Raw genomic sequence first — 18,524 nt, forward strand, 5'->3', positions numbered from 1 at the left:
AAAGAATTTCACGAGTGCATACTAGGGCACTGCACAGCTGTAAAGCTGAAATAAAGAGAGGCAACTCGAAGTAATCACCACAGAGCAGTGTCATGTTGAAAAGGATGGCCCGAAGCATGCACCAGCTCATTTTAATTTATTAATTTAGGCCATAAATTTAAATAGTATGCTCTGAAATCTTTGAACTCCTTGAACTCATTCTCAGTTTGCACTTTTTGCAAGAGCACAGCCATTAGAAAAACTACTATTTCCAAACTCTTTCGTGTAAGGCTGCTTTTAAGATAATTTCTAGAATAAAATTTTGTTCGGAACAAGATAAAGTATTGTTTGGATTCTTAATTATTCTCTAAGATAAGAAGTATGAAATATGTGACATATAATGACAACTGAAAAAATGAAGTTACCATTTTTTTGAAGTGCTCAGATTTTTACAAAAATGGCATAGGAACTCACAATTGGCCTTATCCTAGCTGCACAATGAACTATCCAGAAGTTATCTAAATACGAACGGTTAGTACATCTTCATTAGTCTTGAAACTATAATTTTCCTAAGCTGACACAGTTAATTACTCCTTATGACACCTATAACTTCTTTACTATTCATGCTACAGTGGTGCAACTTAGAATATATTCTAATAAAAGGAAGGTAAGCTATCCCTGAAAATTTTATCGAAATTGGTGTAACAGTTCAAAAGTTGACCCTTTAGCCTCGCATTCCCACTTGAGTATAACCATCTTAAATATGGTACACTGCAGCAGGTGCCTTTTACCAATTTGTGCAAGGCCTATATGCAGCAAAAACAGTAATGTAAAAAAGTTTACTGTACTACAGGGCAGACTGGAAGCCAATCCTTCCCGAAGTGTCAGGAATAGTTAAAAAGCTGTAGTAAAATAAAAATGCAAAATACTTTAGCAGTGCCCTAGCAAGGACCACACAATGCTTGCCATATAGAAAATAGAGTATTACTTATCAGAAGGATACACAACACCTCACAAGACAAAGAAAATGTGTGAAAAAAAGAAAGCGCTTGGTTTTCTTAAGCAAATCTGTCCAACCCTGGATCAAGAGTACATTTGCAACGTGGTTACTTCTTCACACTCAAGTACCCTGGGACCTTATGCGGATAGCTGAAACGCATCAGAAGTATAAGCCTCCACAGCACACAAGACACTTGGACTGGCCTGCAAAACCTTGATTATAGGCTCTAAGATAATGCTCAACGAAAGACTGTCCAGAAAAATGTATAATACAAACAGCCCATTTTTTTATTTTGAAGAATATAAACTGCTGAATGAGGTACAATGGAATTTATTGGTCTTTTCACTTCGTGAGAAGTCTACCACAGTTTCTAGACATAAGGCTTGAGCCATGAAGTTTAGCCTTACCTAGAGAAAAAAAGCTGGTGCTGCCACCTAAGTGAATTTCATAAAGAGCACTTGATCCATTACGGGAATGCCGGGAAGATGAGATTCGTAACTGACTTGCATCGGTTTGACTTTGAGACGCAACTATGAGTGCAGAAACAAATTTTTGCTGCCAAATATTAGAAAAAAACGTTGTTTTACGACCACAAATATCATAAGATTACATATTCTTGCTATAATTTGCTATAAATGAGCAGAAAAGTGTCCAAGTGTATAAAAGAGTACAAAATTTGCCTTAGTTTAAGAATGTTGTCGCTCCATTTGTCAAAGCATAGCACACCGTCAAAAGAATTGTTTTGCACTTAACAAGCACTTTTCAAAATAAACATTAAAACAAAAAACCATTATCCTTTAAAATGGTACTCATATTGACACTGTGAAAAAGAGAGCAGCTCACATTGACTGCTGCAATGCTAAATGTGTACTGAAAAATCGTTATTTTGGCTAAAATTTGATGCAAAGATGGCACAAGGCAGTGTTTTTTCAATGCTACATTTTGATGACATGGCTGCCTGATTCGATCAGAGTTAGCTTGAAATCCACTTTGTCTGCAACATCCGTCACCAAAAGCAAGCAGCTTTTGCATAGCTGACATCAGATAAAATAATCATGTACTTGATTCTCGATCACACAGCCAGAAACATGGCATATGCTAATAAGCCACCTTTGCGCAAATTCATAGAAAATGATCGGCGCTCTTTATAGGAAAACCAAAGTAATGTCTGTGGATTTAACCTCACCAAAGCACAGTTACTGCTGCTGCGCATTCTTTACACAAACATATTCATTGCACCGTAGCTACTGCATTAAGAAGTAAAACGAACTGCCTGCCCCGAAGAACATCACCACATCACGACAAAGCACACGAAGTATCATCGAAAACGAAACTGAAGAACCAAAAAAATCCAATCCATAGCACAATCAACTCCCCATCAATGTCGATCCGAAGCCACATCTTCGCGATGTCTGTAATGGATGAAGCGCAGCTCAAAATCCAGACCAAATTTTCACTGCCCGAAAAAACTTCGCAACCCATCCGATTCGTCGACACCAATCCCAAGTCGAAATCTTTTCCATATCGTTTCCGAATGCTCGGCCCTCTCACAGTGGAGGAGCCAACAAAACGTATAGTGGTCGTAGTAGTCTCTGTGGAAGCGGCCCTTTCATTTGCAAACCACTTTCTTTTCTTTCTCTCTCTGCTTTTACTTCGCTGCTTAGCCCCTTTGCACTTAAGCACATGAGCAGTTGATCACTGAACATATGATATGACTGCAATTTGTAGACATTTTGAACGCCGTAGCTCGGAAACCATGTTACGTGGGAATGTTACCAAGGATGATTTACTAGTGAACTCAATTTTCGAAAAAGCATTCGTGAACAAAGCTCACCAGGTTCTCCTCTGAACTGGCAGAAGAGGCAGGCCCCAGCAGCCTTAGATTGCTGGACTGTGCCATTTCACTGGGTGGATGACTCTTGGACAGTTTGTCATCTGAAAATTGAGGGCGCGCTTAGTTCACAGATGCTGTAAACTTGGCAACCTCTTTTGGTCCCATAATGCATTATTATTTACAACGAATAAGACCACAGAACATCAACAAAGGGCAGACACATAAATGAATGAATGCATATGACATGTAATAAAAAAAAAAATGCACATAAGCCTTGTGTGACATCCTTTCATAACGCATTCAACACCTATATCTGTATGATGAAAAATGGAAGGATGGACACGTAGCTTCTTGTGGCTGTTACAGTCACGCACTTCAGCATGCAGTGAGCTAAACAACGAACCATAACCATGGTAAAGGTGAAACTGACTAGTTGAGCATTAAGTGAAGATAACAGTGCAAACAAAAAAAAGGGGCAAGACAAGACTATCAAGGCATTGGTTATGCTGAGTACTGATCTCCACCCCCAGATTTCGTGACTGCTCCTTCCCCTGACATATGGCTTTTATTAAAAGCCAGCAATGACCAAGACACTCAATTCAAGGTCATTGAATCGGCCTATGCAGTCTGAGGAATGCACGGTCTGGACAAAGTTTTTACTCACTCCCTTGACCACCACCGTTTCAACGTTAGCCATAATCTAAAGAAATTTCGAGACACTTAGGAGTCAGGACCACCTACGTGGGTGAAGGCAAAAGCTCACTCGCACAGCGATGCAGAGTTCCCACACTTCCTCCTGCAGTGCATGCCACCACGCAACCAATAGCGTGATGCCCTCTGCACTCCTGCCTCTCTGACAGCACCCACTCCACTCTTCGTCCTCCTCCTCTGAAAATGACCACTACACTAGGTCATGTGGTGAAGTGAGGTGATTAGGGCATACAAATGGAGGTTCATTTGTTGGTTCAAATCCCTACCGCTTAACTAGACTAGCAAATGCATGCTAATTAGGCAGCCAAATAGTATGACACCACCCAGAATGCTGCAGGAAGAACGGTTTCCCGACAGTCTTGATACAAAAGGAGAGAAATGTGGTGCCACATGGATGTCGATTAGCGATGCCTCAGGACAGTGCCTCCTAGAAAACAGTGCCTGCAGCGTTGCGCCCGTATCCATAGTATTGAAATTGGCGGTTTGTTTCACTGAGGGACTGTGTGGTGGCACTAGCGTTACGCCCTATACCAATACCTATACCATAAATGTGCAAAACATTTGCAGGTGTGTTTTTGCATGCGTAGCCCTTTTTTGATTTTCTGTTGGTTTGAAGCATCTTCAAGACCACTAAAATGCGTGGAAGTTGCCTGCAAGCGGCTGCTCTGCTGGTGCGAGGAGCGTCTGCTAGCATGGCCTCCGAGATCACCCCCGCGTTTGCGTGCGCGCGGAGGTAATCTCGGAAGCCATGCTGCTAGAAAATAACTTCCCAACGTGGCCGCAAGGCGGAGCCACGATTACACCCTATTGGGAAAGGGAGTGGAAGAGGGTATGGCGGGAGGCCACGAGGGGGAAAGGAAGGGCCCCATCACAGGAGTATCTGTTGAGCATGCATTTATCCCACTCGCAGCTTTGATGGCTTGGCACCAGCTGGTGGCAAGCCGTTACAGATGTGAAACAAGCAACATATGACTCTTCTTTATATCTGGCCTTGTTCGTTATACCCAGGTTTGGTGAAATCTTTTTTGCTGTCCATATGCTCTGTTTCAGGTGTTCAGTTCAACGTGCTTTCGCCATGACTAAGCGTACAGTTAACTGCGTCTCTCTCTTGCTGCTCCATATGTCTGGCCTCTCTCCTCCCTCTTGGGCATCACAAAAAGGAATACATGTTCTTATGCCTGGTGCTAGCGCCTTGCCCTCCTCACCCAGTGGCGCTTTCCTCGTTCCCACTCGTGTGTAACTCTTGAACTGGCACTCTCCCTCTCGCTTTTTAGTTTGGTTTGGTTTTAGTTTGTGGAATTTAGCGCCCCAAAGCAACTCAGGCCATGAGAGACACCATAGTGTACGGCTCCGGAAATTTCAACTGCCTGGGGTTCTTTAACGTGCACTGACATCGAACAGCACACGGGCACCTGGCTTTTTGCCCCCATCGAAAACAGCCACCACAGACAGAATTCAATCCCGCTTCCTCGGGCACAGCAGCCGAGTGCTTTAACCACTGTGCTGCCGCGGTGGGTGAATAAGAATGTGCTGTATGTTTATGCTTAAAGTAGCACGAGATTACCTAGTCTATTTTTCAGCACAAAGAAATAAACCGGGGCCTTTTATCAATTAAAACTCAAGTAGTAATACATCTCAGGCTTTTCTAGCTTGTTCTTGGCACAAACAGCATCACATCTGTGGACCTCACTTGCCAGTAGTGCTAAGTGAAGAAAATTGGGCCTCTGCCTTCACTCACATCCAGTTTTGCCTTATCCACTGTTAGCGCCTCCATTTTTTATATCACTGATCTTAAATGCTCTCTAAAGCATCAGTCAACCATCTACCGCTCTGCTTTCATGAACAGTGGCCATTTTCAAACTCCAGAGAGCGATTTCTTTCTTGCCCTGGTTTATTCCTTTACACCCCCAGTAAGTGAAACACCACTGCACACAATAAAGAACTTTAGTATAGCGTACACAAACACACGACAGTACAAACCAAAAATGTCGTGATGCGCACTGCACATGCACTATACGACAGCAGAGGCTGAGCTCTCGCGTACAATCGGCCAGCATATGTCGAAATTTGAGTTTATCCCACTCGGCCCTCATGTACGATGTGGACCAGCACTGGCAAGAAGGCGGCATCCAGGTTGCCTGCTTCAGTGTGAATTGACTTCGTTACCGTGAATTGACTTCGTTCATGCCTATAAATGGTACACGGAGCTTTCGATTTGCTTCTTGCAACCTTCAGCGCAAATAGTTAGAGATCTATATATTCTCTCTCTCTCTCTCTCTCTCTCTTTTTTTTTTTTTTTTTCCATAGTGGATGAGCAGTTCCTATGCCTGACAATTGGCGTTGTTTTGTTGGCATGGCAACACCATGAACTGAATCGCCTTGGCTTGACTGCTTACACACTTGTTTTTGTGAACAGAAGTTGTGAATGATACGCACCATGAAGGCAATAAAAAACTTTACACAAAGTAAAACCAGTAGTTTGTAATGTCTTAGTCTGGCTCAGTGTTCAACACAGGAGCAAGAAACTGGCTAAACTCCCGGTGCAACTTGGCTGGTTTTGGCTTTCGAGTGAAAAAAAAGCACAACTGTGTTTTCTTATTTCAACTCCAGATGTCACCACTGCAGCTTGCATTCACGTTTTCGTACGGTCAACTAAAAGCACTGATGCGACATATGGAGTAACGTCCAGCAATTTGGTGGCGTTTATCGTACGAAGGCGTCCTATACTAAATGTTTCTAATGTTACCACCAACAACAAACAGGTGCGAGATTACCATGAAACTTTTAAAGAAGCACAATTTTACCTATAGCGCCCATGGAAGGAATGCTAGAGGTGCGCCCTCTAGGTAGTGATAACCGCATAAACTTGCACACCAACTAAAGATAATAAAAAGAGTGTGAAAATATAATATTACACACCTGGATTAAAGATGACGTAGTCAACCATGGATCCCAAAACAGCATCTGTATGCAGTGAATCGCTCAGAGTGCGTATGTCCATGGTAAGCCTGCACACACAATTGCAGCTCGTAGGTCCAAGGCACAACATTTAGCTGAGTTCATACTAGGCGTGCATGCAGCTTACACGGATTAGTCGGAAGGCTACACAGAGATAACTGTGGCTAAACTAATTTGATTTTTAGGGGCAAATATCCATCCTACCTTTACACATTAACAGCACAGACACATCTCTATATGCCTATGGATCGACTTTGTAAGTGGAAGGTAGTATTTGCCTAGGAATGACATGGTAAAAAAAGTTGTCAAACCAGAAAAAGTAAAGGCAAAAAGATTATTTTCTTTGTGTCTTAAAAACTTCTCAATAAGCCTCACCTTATCCATATGAACATTAATTATTCTCATATTTAATGGCCGGCAGGAGGTTTCTGCACGGCAGCACTTTACCCTGCCAGCCACAACACTGCTGCAAGCTTTGAACTAAAAGCTCAAACTGAGGGTTGTGCGTGGGCCAAGGCACACTGCACGAAAGAAGGTGGAGAGAAGCGTAGTGCATGCCATCTTCCTAATTGGCATTTGGAGGGGTTCAAGTTTGATCTCACGCACTACACTGTTGCTGCCATGCCCTGGAGTGGAGGTCTCTGCAATGCACAAACTGCAATAATGATGATCTGTAGCATGCACTATGAAAAAGATGGCCACACTATGTGCAGCTGTCTATTACATTAACACAATCTACCCAGCACTTTGCCGTGGTGGCTCCATGGTTAAGGCACTCAACTGTTGAACATAAGGATGCAGGTTCAGTCAGTCCCGGACAAGGCGGCCTCTTTCTCGGCCTCTTCAATATCAGATAAACAGGCAATAGGCTCTTCCAACAAGCTACTAGACAGCCATCACAACAACCGAGATCATCACCGTGAAATGGGATGTGCCGACTTGGTGGAAATGCACAGCAGTGGCATTTCCCAGGTGCTGGGTGCATGTGGTCATCTATCCTATTCTACTGCATCGCCTATCCATTATCTGTTCCCCTTACCCACAATCTGCACAGCTTGTGACAGACCTATTTACAAATTTTCATACTCTAAATAAACAATCAGCTCCACTTTTGCTTGGTGTGTGTCTCCCTCCCCTCCCACAACAACACAAACTAAACATGGAGTCAGTGACTAGAGCTCAATGAATGTAGCCAGTATATTCATGCAATATCACAAGCTGCATAAGAACTGAGTAAGAACTGGGCGCAAAATTTCCCCCAGCAGTCTTTCACTAAGTCCTCATGTCGAAATGTTGGCTAGAGGACTGAAGCATTCCCTTAACCCTTGTTCATTTTGCTTTGCGCAGCCAAGAATCCCATCATCCTGCCCTCTCACAATCGTGGGTCAACACAGCATGTTGGTTTGCAAAAAGCTGCCAAAACATAAAAGGAGGCTCACGATACGAATACAGAATGTCCTGCCTTCTTCTACATCGAAGCTCTGCCTTTAAGGGTATGACATGACAGCGTTAATGGTTCCCGCCAGTCAGCTCCCTTTGCCTCGTTCATGCACTTTCATAGTCATATATCATTAACCTTTTAATTTGTACCTGTACTGTACTATCCCACACATACTCATCAGCACACAATCTTAAGCTACCAGTTTATATCAAACACTGGCCAACAAAGACACAAAGCCATGCTTTATTCAAGCCTAGGGGCAGCTTGTCTAACTAAAGATCTAACGGTCCTGGAGGGCTGCATTACGGTCCCACCCTCAATGCAAAGCAGACCGACACAAAAGTATACAGCTGTAATTACTTTTAAGTGGACAACTCTTGTAGCTCGGGAAGCGTCCCCAGGTACATCTCTGCCCAAAGAGACAATAACTTATGCATGTCCATGGACATGGCTGTCTGGATGCCATCAATGGCTCTTTACCTGAAGTACAGTCAACCTATATCTAGTAATAACTCTGTCCAAGAAAAGTGCAGCCTGAAAATCATTAGCGGCAGTAATCAAACATTTCAAAGAAAAATATTACACCAAATGCACTGCTCACTTAGCCAACTGTTTCCAGCTTTCCCGTTCTTGCCTGTACTTGTCAGCTGTGGACAACATCAGGGACTCACAGACAGCACTGAACATTTGCTCCATGCCGCCGGTGGTCCCCGTGTGCACAAATTGTGCCTTCACTGAACCATCTGTAATGACCAAAAATGTGTATTCATGACCTTTGGCCCTCCTCACAGCAATCAAATCAACACAGTAAGAAGCTAAAAGCACACTTGTTTGGTTTCATGCACACTCAACTTCACTCGCACTTTTCACAACCAACACAGACTGCAACAAATATAGTAAACATTTCTTTTTCTACTTAAAGCTTTGACGAGTGGCTTTTTAATACAAGCTGTGCCCATGCCTTATACCCAGGCTCTCAAGGGCAATATACTTGGAAAAAAAATGACCTGAGACCTCACATCATGTACACCTGATACACGTTAGCTATGACTTATTGCCCAGACTATGCCCACGCCAAAAAAATCGAATCAGTATCAAAACTACAAAGAGCATCTTCCTCTTCCAATAGCTATTTTGGCACATAAAACTAGAGCCTTGGATTGTAAGCCTCAGTCCTTTGCAGTCTTTGCAAGTGATGCATTACAGCTTAACTTCCAAGCCTGCATCTTATTTACGCACAAACTTTCTATAAACCAAAAGTTCACACTTAAAGAGTAAATCAAGCAATTAAGAATATTTACTCAGTCACACTAGCGCATCAAAAAGCAATGTAGTGTCAAACGCCTCCATAACGAACTGCAGGGAGCCATGAAATTCTTGCACTATAGAGGCCCATTCGTAATACCTATCACACACCCCTACAACCTCACATAAATTAGAGTCGGGGCGAGAAATCAAGCTTTATTCTGCGCGGGTACAATATGCACCTAGTGGAATAAGTAGGTTTATTTATTTTAGCCGTGCGCCTTCCCTAAATATACAACTATGGCTGGCCTGATGTTATGATGACTGCATACTGAGATGGAAAGTTCAGTAGTGACACAAGAAGCTGTTACCAGATATAAAAAGCCTTACTACTTCGTGAAATGTTACAACTATCGGCTCTCCAACAAGCTCATCGTCACTGTCACATTGTTGCTCCTGCTCTTAAGTTATTTCCAAACGTCTACATTCTCACCCTGCGTTCTTTGACGCACAAGGCTTAACTCAAGAATTTCCTCCTTAGCTTCACTGTAAAGCTCATTCAAACTGAACACTACTTGCTAAAGCCTCCGTTTGCTGCACATGAATTAGTAACCCACACAAACTCATGCGTGGCTGCTCCTTCCGGTGCTCGCTACAGCACCCAGTAAGGTTGCATACCATAGATCCCTTTCCCGTTTTCCTTGTTCGTCATTGTGCTGTGTGTATGGAAGCCCAATGTACCAACACATCTAGAAACTTGTTTTAAGCTTGGTGGTATAAGGGTTTCAAAATCCCAATGCTGCCTGCAGGCCTTCAAATTATACTTCTAACAAACGAGTCGCACATTGGAACCCGTGTCGCACTGTACGCACCTGGAGTAGGGTGCAAAGGAAAGAGCTGGAAGAGGTGGGCAGTCTGATGAAGCTCTTGCTCCAGGGAGTGCAAGCAGGCCATGTAGATACGCAGGGACTTGCCCAGCTCCACAACGTCGGGCTGCGACAGGGCCTCCATCCTGAAGAACCACGGGCAAGAAAAAAAAATGTTCACAAAGCTTCCACAAAGCACCAAAAAGAGGAACTCAAAATTAGGATGAAAGCAATGCGCTGGTAAGAACATAGGCGGTGATCTCACATCCTGTTTTATTAGAGCTGTCAGCTGGCCTACGTCTTCCACTAAGTAGTCTACTTCAACACCCTGGTTTCTAGGAATAATCCCGGCCTCGCAGACAAACAATGCAGTTCTTGCGTAAAGCTCATCACAAAGCATAAATATGACCTAAGCCGACGACCCCTCTAACAAAAGGTTACCATGAGAAAAGTACAAGAACAATCCATCACATTCTGCTTCAACGTTTCTGATTCTGTGTAGAAGACATGCTGCAAGGCGTTGAACAATCCTTTCCACCATGGATGTGCTTTCTGTTGGGTCACTGTTTGCAAGCCTTCGACTGGCAGCCTAACGAAGGCAAAAACCCATCGCTTCTATTTGTAGGCATACTGATGTATGGTCATATACACAACATATAAGCTTGTAGTGTAGAATCCTCAGTCAGGATCACCACATAGCATTCCTCCACAATAAAACTCTACTCTGTTCCTTTCCTTGTTACCTAAACAGTAAATAAAATGCAAGATGAAATTATAAGCTCAAGTTTTGATGCCTGAGGCTTGTTTGATAAGCAAAACATTAGGTACAGACACCTAATTTTAATGACATTTTTCTTCTTGTTAATGGTATGTAAGACATTCCAGTGTATGGATTACCATGTGGTTTTCCCCTACGACTGCTAAATAATTAATGATTTAATTGTTTTTTCACCAGTTTTGGTTTCAGTTTCAGCAGAAGAGAGATGGCTGTGATGCTCCATCAAGTCTAGGTCACATGCAGCATGAAACATCAGCAATACAATCGCTTCGGAAGAAGTGCACATAAGTGCAGATGATGTATATTCATTTTATTTCAGTACAATGCAGCCAATTCTGTTCAAAGCAATGACAAGTTTTCCCAGACAAGATGATGGCACAGTCAGATGAGTGCAAGAAGGCAGCAAGCAACAACAAGGCAGAGAAGAGGAAAAAAGAAGCACCCCACCCGCGGAAAACGTCCACAAAGTGAGCCTTCATGCAGTGGGCCATCTGGCAGCAGCGGCACTGCAAAGCACACATGCGGCTCCTGTGGAGTAGACCGTCCTTGGGCGTCCCCACCAGGCGCATCAGCAGGCTGTGCTCCGTCAGTGAGTTGGACAGATCTTGAACGAGCTGCACCATGCAGAGCAAGGTGGAGAAGAACAAGAGATGGGTAAGAGAAGCAAGTGTAGATGTGAGACAAGGAAGACAATCAAACCAGGCATAGCCACACGAAATGTTGCTTTATGAAATGCAGCACAAAGGGGTGAGCCACAGACTGCCCCTGCAGGTAGTTACCAATAGAGGCGCCCGTGTGTTGTGCGATGTCAGTGCACATTAAAAAACCCCAAGTGGTCGAAATTTCCGGAGCCCTCCACTACAGTGTCTCTCATGGCCTGAGTCGCTTTATGAAGTTGAACCCATTAGACCATGCAAAACCATGCAAAGCCGATCGCTATCAGTCGTCTAACTAAGTTCAACCATGCTTAAACCCCTGCCAATTTTACCATTCATCTGGTGCATCCCAATTTCCTTGTTCAGTTCTATTATATCGTCTTGTACGAGTTGAAAACGTAGTGGCATGGTTGTCCAGCAGGGGTGGTCGCTTTCTTTTAAGTTGAAATAAAAAATTACAAGCTGGTGTTTCAACGTAATCGCTTATGCAGATACAAATGCGTGAAGCATAACCGATATGTATACGGCCATTTAGTGTGCGCTGTAGTGCTACAAAAAATACATACCTAGCAATTTTTTTTACCCCATTAGTTTATGTGAAATAATGTTTACACCTGAGCTGGAGATAGCATTTTTCATCTTCATTTGAGCATAAGCAATAGCGAATGGCGGTTCACTGCACGTCTGCGAGATTTTAATGCAAAACACTTGAAACATTGATGCCTGTGGTTCATTTTTCACTTAGGATGAGCCTTCATACAGTAATGCTAAAGCTGAGCGATTAGAGCAAAAAATACGCCCCCTCAAAAAAAAAGACACGCACAAATTATTTTGTGTACCTCGGTCAGGATGTACCACTTTCGGCATAAATTACTAAAGACTGCAATCCCCGGGTGTAGTTAGCGGTTTTTGCAGGTGCTACGGAAGCACAGGACACAAATTATCTGTCTTTTTGATCCCAGTGTTCTCTTCGAACTGTTAACTTCCATAATGTTCACATTTAATTTTTTGAAGCCTATCAACGAAGCTGAGCATGAGCACTGTCCGAGCGCAATATGACAGCAACGGCCAACATCACAACCAGTGGCGTAGCCAGAAATTTTGTTCGGGGGGGGCTCACGTTGCAGCGCGTCCTCCTCCATATAGAATTTGTCGATGGATCAAATATGATTAATTTGATCCATCGACAAATGGATCAAATTAATCATATTTGATCCATTTGATCCAACTCCATATGATTATGATTAATTAATCAAATTAATCATAATCATATGGAGTTTCTGTTTTAAGGGGGATTAAGGTTTGAAAGGGCAGCTCGTCTCCGTCTCCATCCCGAAAAAGGGGGTGGCGGGGAGGGGGCTTGGGCGCCTCATCAGGAGACAAACGGTCACTCCGCCGCCATCGGCGCCGCTTCGATGCCTTTTGGTCGCGGTCGCTCACCGGCGTCGAGCGGTGTAGGAAAAAAAACGAGGTGCAATAAAAAAACCAAAACGCTCCTGGGCCAATGTTCAGCTCCTTCTCTTCGGCGCGTAGGAAGAAGCATTAAAAAGGAAAAAAAAAAAAAAAAAAAAGCGCAACCACGGGGAGAGCATAGTGTACGGGGAGAAGGGCGAGGGAGTACCACTAAGAGCTGCTACAGCACGGTGAGGATTCGCAGAAGGCACGAGAAAAAAAGAAAGCCACAAGAGAGAGACACATGGATTTTGAGAAAGCGGGGAGTCGAAGGCGAGGGAAATACCGCCTTTGAAACACTGAGCGGGAATGGAAACCTGTCTTGTTTCGTCGTCCACCCTCACCTCCGCGGCCGGCGCGAGTTGGTGCGACGAGCCCGCTCGCTATCTAAACGCCCTTGAAACTTAGTGCTCGGAAATGGTTCCTGGCTTTACGTGACTCCGTCTGCATGGGCGTTGCTACGAAATGTAGCCCCCAAGTTCGTAATGTTCGTGCCGAAATGTATTTTCGAACGAACCGGAAAAAGATATTGTAGACAAAACCCAGAATGCTTTCGAGCGCCAGTGGTTGTTTTGGTCGGCGGTGCATGACAGCACGAAAACATTTCGGGGGGGGCTGAAGCCCCATAAGTCCCCCCCATGGCTACACGCCTGGTCACAACAGCAGCCCGCATTGTTTTATTCGTTTTAACGTACTTACAGGTGGAATGTAATCCCTCAGCCTTTTTTCAAATCATATGCGTATCCATATGCAATGCATGACGGCACCATTCTCGCAGATCAGCATCCATGAGAGTAAAATCAAGCGAATGAATCGACCACATCAAGCGAAACCAGCACATTTTCTGCCTATGGCAAGATGGCGGCGTGCGGCTTCAGCTCATGGGTGCCTCCTCCACTCCAGGTGGAACGTAATCCCTCAGCCTAACCATGTGCGTATTCTATACAATGCATGACGACGCCCCCATTCTCGCAGATCAGCATCCATAAGAGTAAAAAGAAGCGAATGAATCGACCACATCAAGCGAAACCAGCACATTTTCTGCCTATGGCAAGATGGCAGCGTGCGGCTTCAGCTCACGGGTGCCTCCTCCACTCCAGGATTTCTATTATAATCTCCTTGGATGTGACAGTGGATTTCCTCACTTTTTGTCCAGCAGATATGTAGCAGTAGAGTATTTAGATGAACAGACAAGCAGAATGAGGAAAATTATCAGCAAAAGAGATTATGTAGCATATTATTTTTGTTCTGATGTCAAAACACTGCTAGCATCGATAAGCAGCAAGCATAAATAAGTACATATGGCTCCCATCTCCACCCCAATCAGCCATTTCAAAGCCGGCACTGATATGTTGAATAACAGAAAGCACAAACCATGGATAGACAGTGTCACTCACTGGTGGATGCCCTACATGCAGTTACATGATTTTGATTGCAGAAGAGAGCCACTCACCTTGAGCAGAGACTTTGTAGAAATAGTAGAGACGTCCCGAAAAAGGGCAGGGATCAGTCGATGGTATTCCTGGTTGGCGCCGCCAGAAGGCACCACAACAACGTGGTCCCTGGAAGACTTGGCCAGGAAGCAGCGATGGCAAGACACAGGTGCTATGGGCAGCTCCTGGTTCATGGCTCCCTGCACAAAGCACCCACAACACCTCAGGGCAAAGCAGTGGACAAGAGACACGAGTGCATGTAGTGCAATTTTGTAGTAATAACTATACGAGGAACTTCCTCTAGAGGTTTTTGATGACTGCACTGTAACAGAGATTAGTCAATGATGCCACTCTGAACCAATGAATGTGATTCAGGCTTACGGCTTCCCGAATTAAACAAGTGGTGTCTTCAAATTCGCAGCAAGTTTGAATGACCAAGAGTCTATTGTACTTAAACCAAAATACTGAAAGGCCTTGCAGAGTACCAAAAATTTTGCATATAACGCAGTTTTCCCATTTCAATGTGGCAATGCATAGTGGCACTCCTTTCCACTCAACTTGGTCGCAAGTATGTACCTTAAGGCATTCTCATCTATAAAAGATACTGTAAACTAAAGCAGCTCGCCAGTCTGGTAAGCAAATCCCAATTCGAAATAAAGTGACCTCATCAAATTTTGCAAACATAGCAAGAAAAGTAGAGAAGAAAGGTACACTATATATGCATGACTTCTTGAAGCTAAAATATGCATAAAAATGCAGTAAATTACAAAACTTCATTTCTTTAACAAGTATATCATGTCTTGTTTCATAATGTATGCATACAGAAGCAGTTTCTTGAGTTGAGATAACTTAAAGGACTAAATGACAGCTAATTTCCACCTATGCAAATGAAAAGACCACATTCAAAGTGGGCTCTAGCTGCTACTTTGAGATAGTGGGGTGGAAAAAAAGAAATCAGACAATGTCTGCTGAGACTTGCGCAACATGCCTGCAGTATGTGTCACATTTGTTTTTAATGAATATAATGACTATACTACATAATGGTTCATTGAATACACACCCACTGGCTTCAATACAATACCGACAAGCCTTACAAAATCGCCAAACAATAAGGTTTACTCTTTTATAGTTCCTTGTTCGACAAGTAGTTACTATGATCGATCTGTTTTGTTTCATTACTCACTGGATGTATCCGTGAGATTATCAATTCATTTATAAAACCTAGCATCAGCCTTCCGTAGTCTATCTTCCGTGACAAAAACAAACACGACTTTTTGCTTTTATCGCATCCTATGCCGGAAAACAGTACTACTGACGTGGTACAGTGCTAAAGTACGCCATACCAACCATGCACAGGAGCTTATGCTTAAACAGATAGGAGATATATGCCGAAACATTTGCTCATAACTCGCTAGTGATTGTTAGTATTTGCCACTAATGGCTTAATTAACCTAATTTACTACACCTTGAATGACCGGTATTAAAAGAAAGACGCCAACGCAACCTAACCGCGCTAAAAAGTGGCCGAGCAAAAGCGCTTAACTAATCTGAACCCACAGCAAAGCAAACACATCGTAGTGCGCAAGGACACCCACAATGAAAAAGACAACTAATCGGTTACTTACTTTGTTATCAGAGCCATTGCGAGTGGAAAGCATTTTTCACGAAGATGGGTTGGGAGGGGGGGCAGTCTGTTTTGGACAAGACGCGGCAACGCAGCCTTTTCATTCATGAAGCTGGCTCCGTAGCAGTCCGAAAATTCTTTAGAGCCATACTTCGAGCCTGCTGGCTGCGCCGCTTGGTTACTGAAAGCCTTCCAGCGCACAACAGGCGACGAAAATCAGCGGAAGCCAGCCCTACCACTGCACTTGAACCAGTCCGTCGTCGGTCGGCGCGGGAAGCCTAAATAGACATGTAAAAGCATCCTTCGGCGCCATCTTCGCGTCAAGGGCAATAGTAATGCCTGCGCAACAGCACTCACACAAACACTCGACAAACCAAGGTTTTGCAAGGCTGCAACCGTTACGACGATCAGCCTTCGGTTTCATTACATCGTCGCAGTAACAGCAGCGGCGGCGAGCATCATAAACAGTGGCACGCGGTTGCCAGCACTGCCCATATCTATCTCGCGCTGCTGGGCAACCAAACATTACATATCATACAAGAACCGAGCGCCACTAAAGGGAGAAAGAAGAAGAAAAAAAGACGCTTGTGTTAGATCTCCCACCTGCAGTGCGGTGCTTATATAACCGAACTTTTAATATCGTGGACGCAGTGGCGTCAAGGTCTATGTACCATGGTGGCGTCGCGACGGGGGTACGGGGAGCTTTAACGGGGGGGTGCGGTCCGCACCGGGTGCAGCGCTCAAGGGGGGTGAAGCTGGGCAGGTGAGAAAAAGGAAAAAAGGGAGGGGGGGGGGGGGGAATGAATTATTGTGTAAAGACGGAAAAGGGCGCGCACTACTGCCGCTGAAACACTGACTGACAAGTGGGATCTTCCCGTAGAAAAAATTGTTGTGAGGAGTGCTTGTAATCACATTCCTTTAATATTAGTTTATTTATTATTAGTTTATGCCAGAGACTCGCGCCATTTTAACGTTGGCCGGGCGGTTCTTACTTTTTTTTTTCCTGAAAAATACAGCCATTGTTAAAATGAGAAACGAAAGCTAGCGTTAAAAATAATGAGCATATAGATGCATCTCCCAGATTAATTCGTGTAACCAAAGAGAGAAGCCCTAACCGCAAGGAGGGCACTGCAAGACGCTTCGATTTATACCGGTTCTCGCATTTTTTCCGCTTGTTTTTAATAGCCTATCAATATATATGTATGCGAAATACCATTGCTCCGTTAAAGTCACTGCAGCATTTACTACTTCACTTCCTTGATATATTTGTGCGCATACGCGGATGCAGTTATTGCACATGTGCAATCACTGTAACCGTGCACGCCTAATATCTGCACATAAAAGCAGTTCATAAGGCACCTTTGTTTCTATATGCTACGTCTCATATGGGCAGGCGCCTTTAAGCCACTTGCTCATTGAATTTCCTCGCAACTTACGTGCTTTTCTGCCTTTTTTTGGAAATAATTAAGTGCTTTTGGTGTAATGTCTTGCTGAAGTATAAGTCTGAGGCACGACCGCTGCGTGTTGCGGTTCGGTGCTTAAACGCGGTGACGGGGGTATATATAAAGCGCCGGGTGCAGCTGACCGTACAGTGACGCCACTGCGCGTGACCGACCAACGTATTGCGTTAACACCACGATAAAAGCTAGCGCTACTGCATGGAGATGGAGATTGTCTGTTCCGTGGGTCAAATGCGCGGGACCAGTCACTTTATACCCAGAAAGCATCACATAATTTGAAAGTATGCTTTCCTTTTTGGAGACGTATATTTTGTGAGAAAAAAACTACAGCATCACATTTGTCATATACCAGCCGCCATGATAAATCGAAAGTACAGAATTCATGCTATTATATAATAGTAAGAATTATTAATACCATAATTTCAACACATAAAAGTATGTATGGACCATGAAAATTAAATTCAGAGCCTCCGTCATCACTGAGCCAATATCCGACAGCGATATAGCTTCAGAGTCCGCACCTTTTCCTGCGCTAGATAGCGCGGGTACAACAAGGTTGCGAAGAGGAAGTTCGCAATCATAAAATTTTCAAAACCTTGGCTACTCTGAGAAAGACCAGTGCGCTTTCCTCGTTCGACGCTTTCCACAATTTACATCGACTACTTCCAGAGCACTTTATATTACATCGAGGTAAATATGTTACCCATGCTGATGTATGTATGCGTTCATTGCTACGAAACTGAAAGCTGGCTTCACCGCCGATGTAGTAGTATAAAGGCGAAGCCTAGTAATCTACACCTGGAGTTTACAATTCGGAAGTTTACCTAGAACTAACATATGTATATCGAGACGTAAATGAACACCGCAATCAGTGCTCGATGCGTGAGCGCATAGCACGTGGAAGGCTCGAGAATTGTGAGGCAGAGGGGGTCGCTGCGTTCCGTTTACCAAGTAGAGTGCTAGAAGGATACCTTCCCCCCCCCCCCCCCCCCCGAAAAAATAAATAAAACGGAATGGAGGTTCCCATTGTGGTAGTGTGAATTCAGCGAGGGGTGTGATGTCACGAAATGCTTGACAGTGAGCTGGG

General features: G+C 43.9%; 1 protein-coding gene across 8 annotated transcripts in view; it reads right to left on the reverse strand.

The window, feature by feature from the left end:
• Window positions 1–16,662, reverse strand: part of LOC146198727 (uncharacterized) — a 30,652-nt gene extending 13,990 nt beyond the window's left edge. For 7 of the 8 annotated variants that reach the window (XM_084594231.1, XM_084594225.1, XM_084594228.1 and 4 more), the window contains exons 1-7: window positions 15,979–16,662; window positions 14,374–14,553; window positions 11,260–11,426; window positions 10,041–10,180; window positions 8,525–8,666; window positions 6,444–6,532; window positions 2,814–2,914 (exon numbers count right to left, since the gene is read on the reverse strand). In XM_084594231.1, the coding sequence (XP_084450357.1) occupies window positions 2,814–2,914; window positions 6,444–6,532; window positions 8,525–8,666; window positions 10,041–10,180; window positions 11,260–11,426; window positions 14,374–14,553; window positions 15,979–16,011 (852 nt within the window). In that variant the 5' untranslated portion in view covers window positions 16,012–16,662. Of the gene's footprint in view, window positions 1–2,813; window positions 2,915–6,443; window positions 6,533–8,524; window positions 8,667–10,040; window positions 10,181–11,259; window positions 11,427–14,373; window positions 14,554–15,978 lie in introns of those variants that run through there. The other variant, XM_084594230.1, reaches the window with a different exon arrangement.
• Window positions 16,663–18,524: the final 1,862 nt, after the last annotated feature.

Source organism: Amblyomma maculatum, chromosome 2 (assembly GCF_055883805.1).
Source record: "Amblyomma maculatum isolate TAMU_Amacu chromosome 2, ASM5588380v1, whole genome shotgun sequence".
NCBI lineage: Eukaryota > Metazoa > Arthropoda > Arachnida > Ixodida > Ixodidae > Amblyomma > Amblyomma maculatum.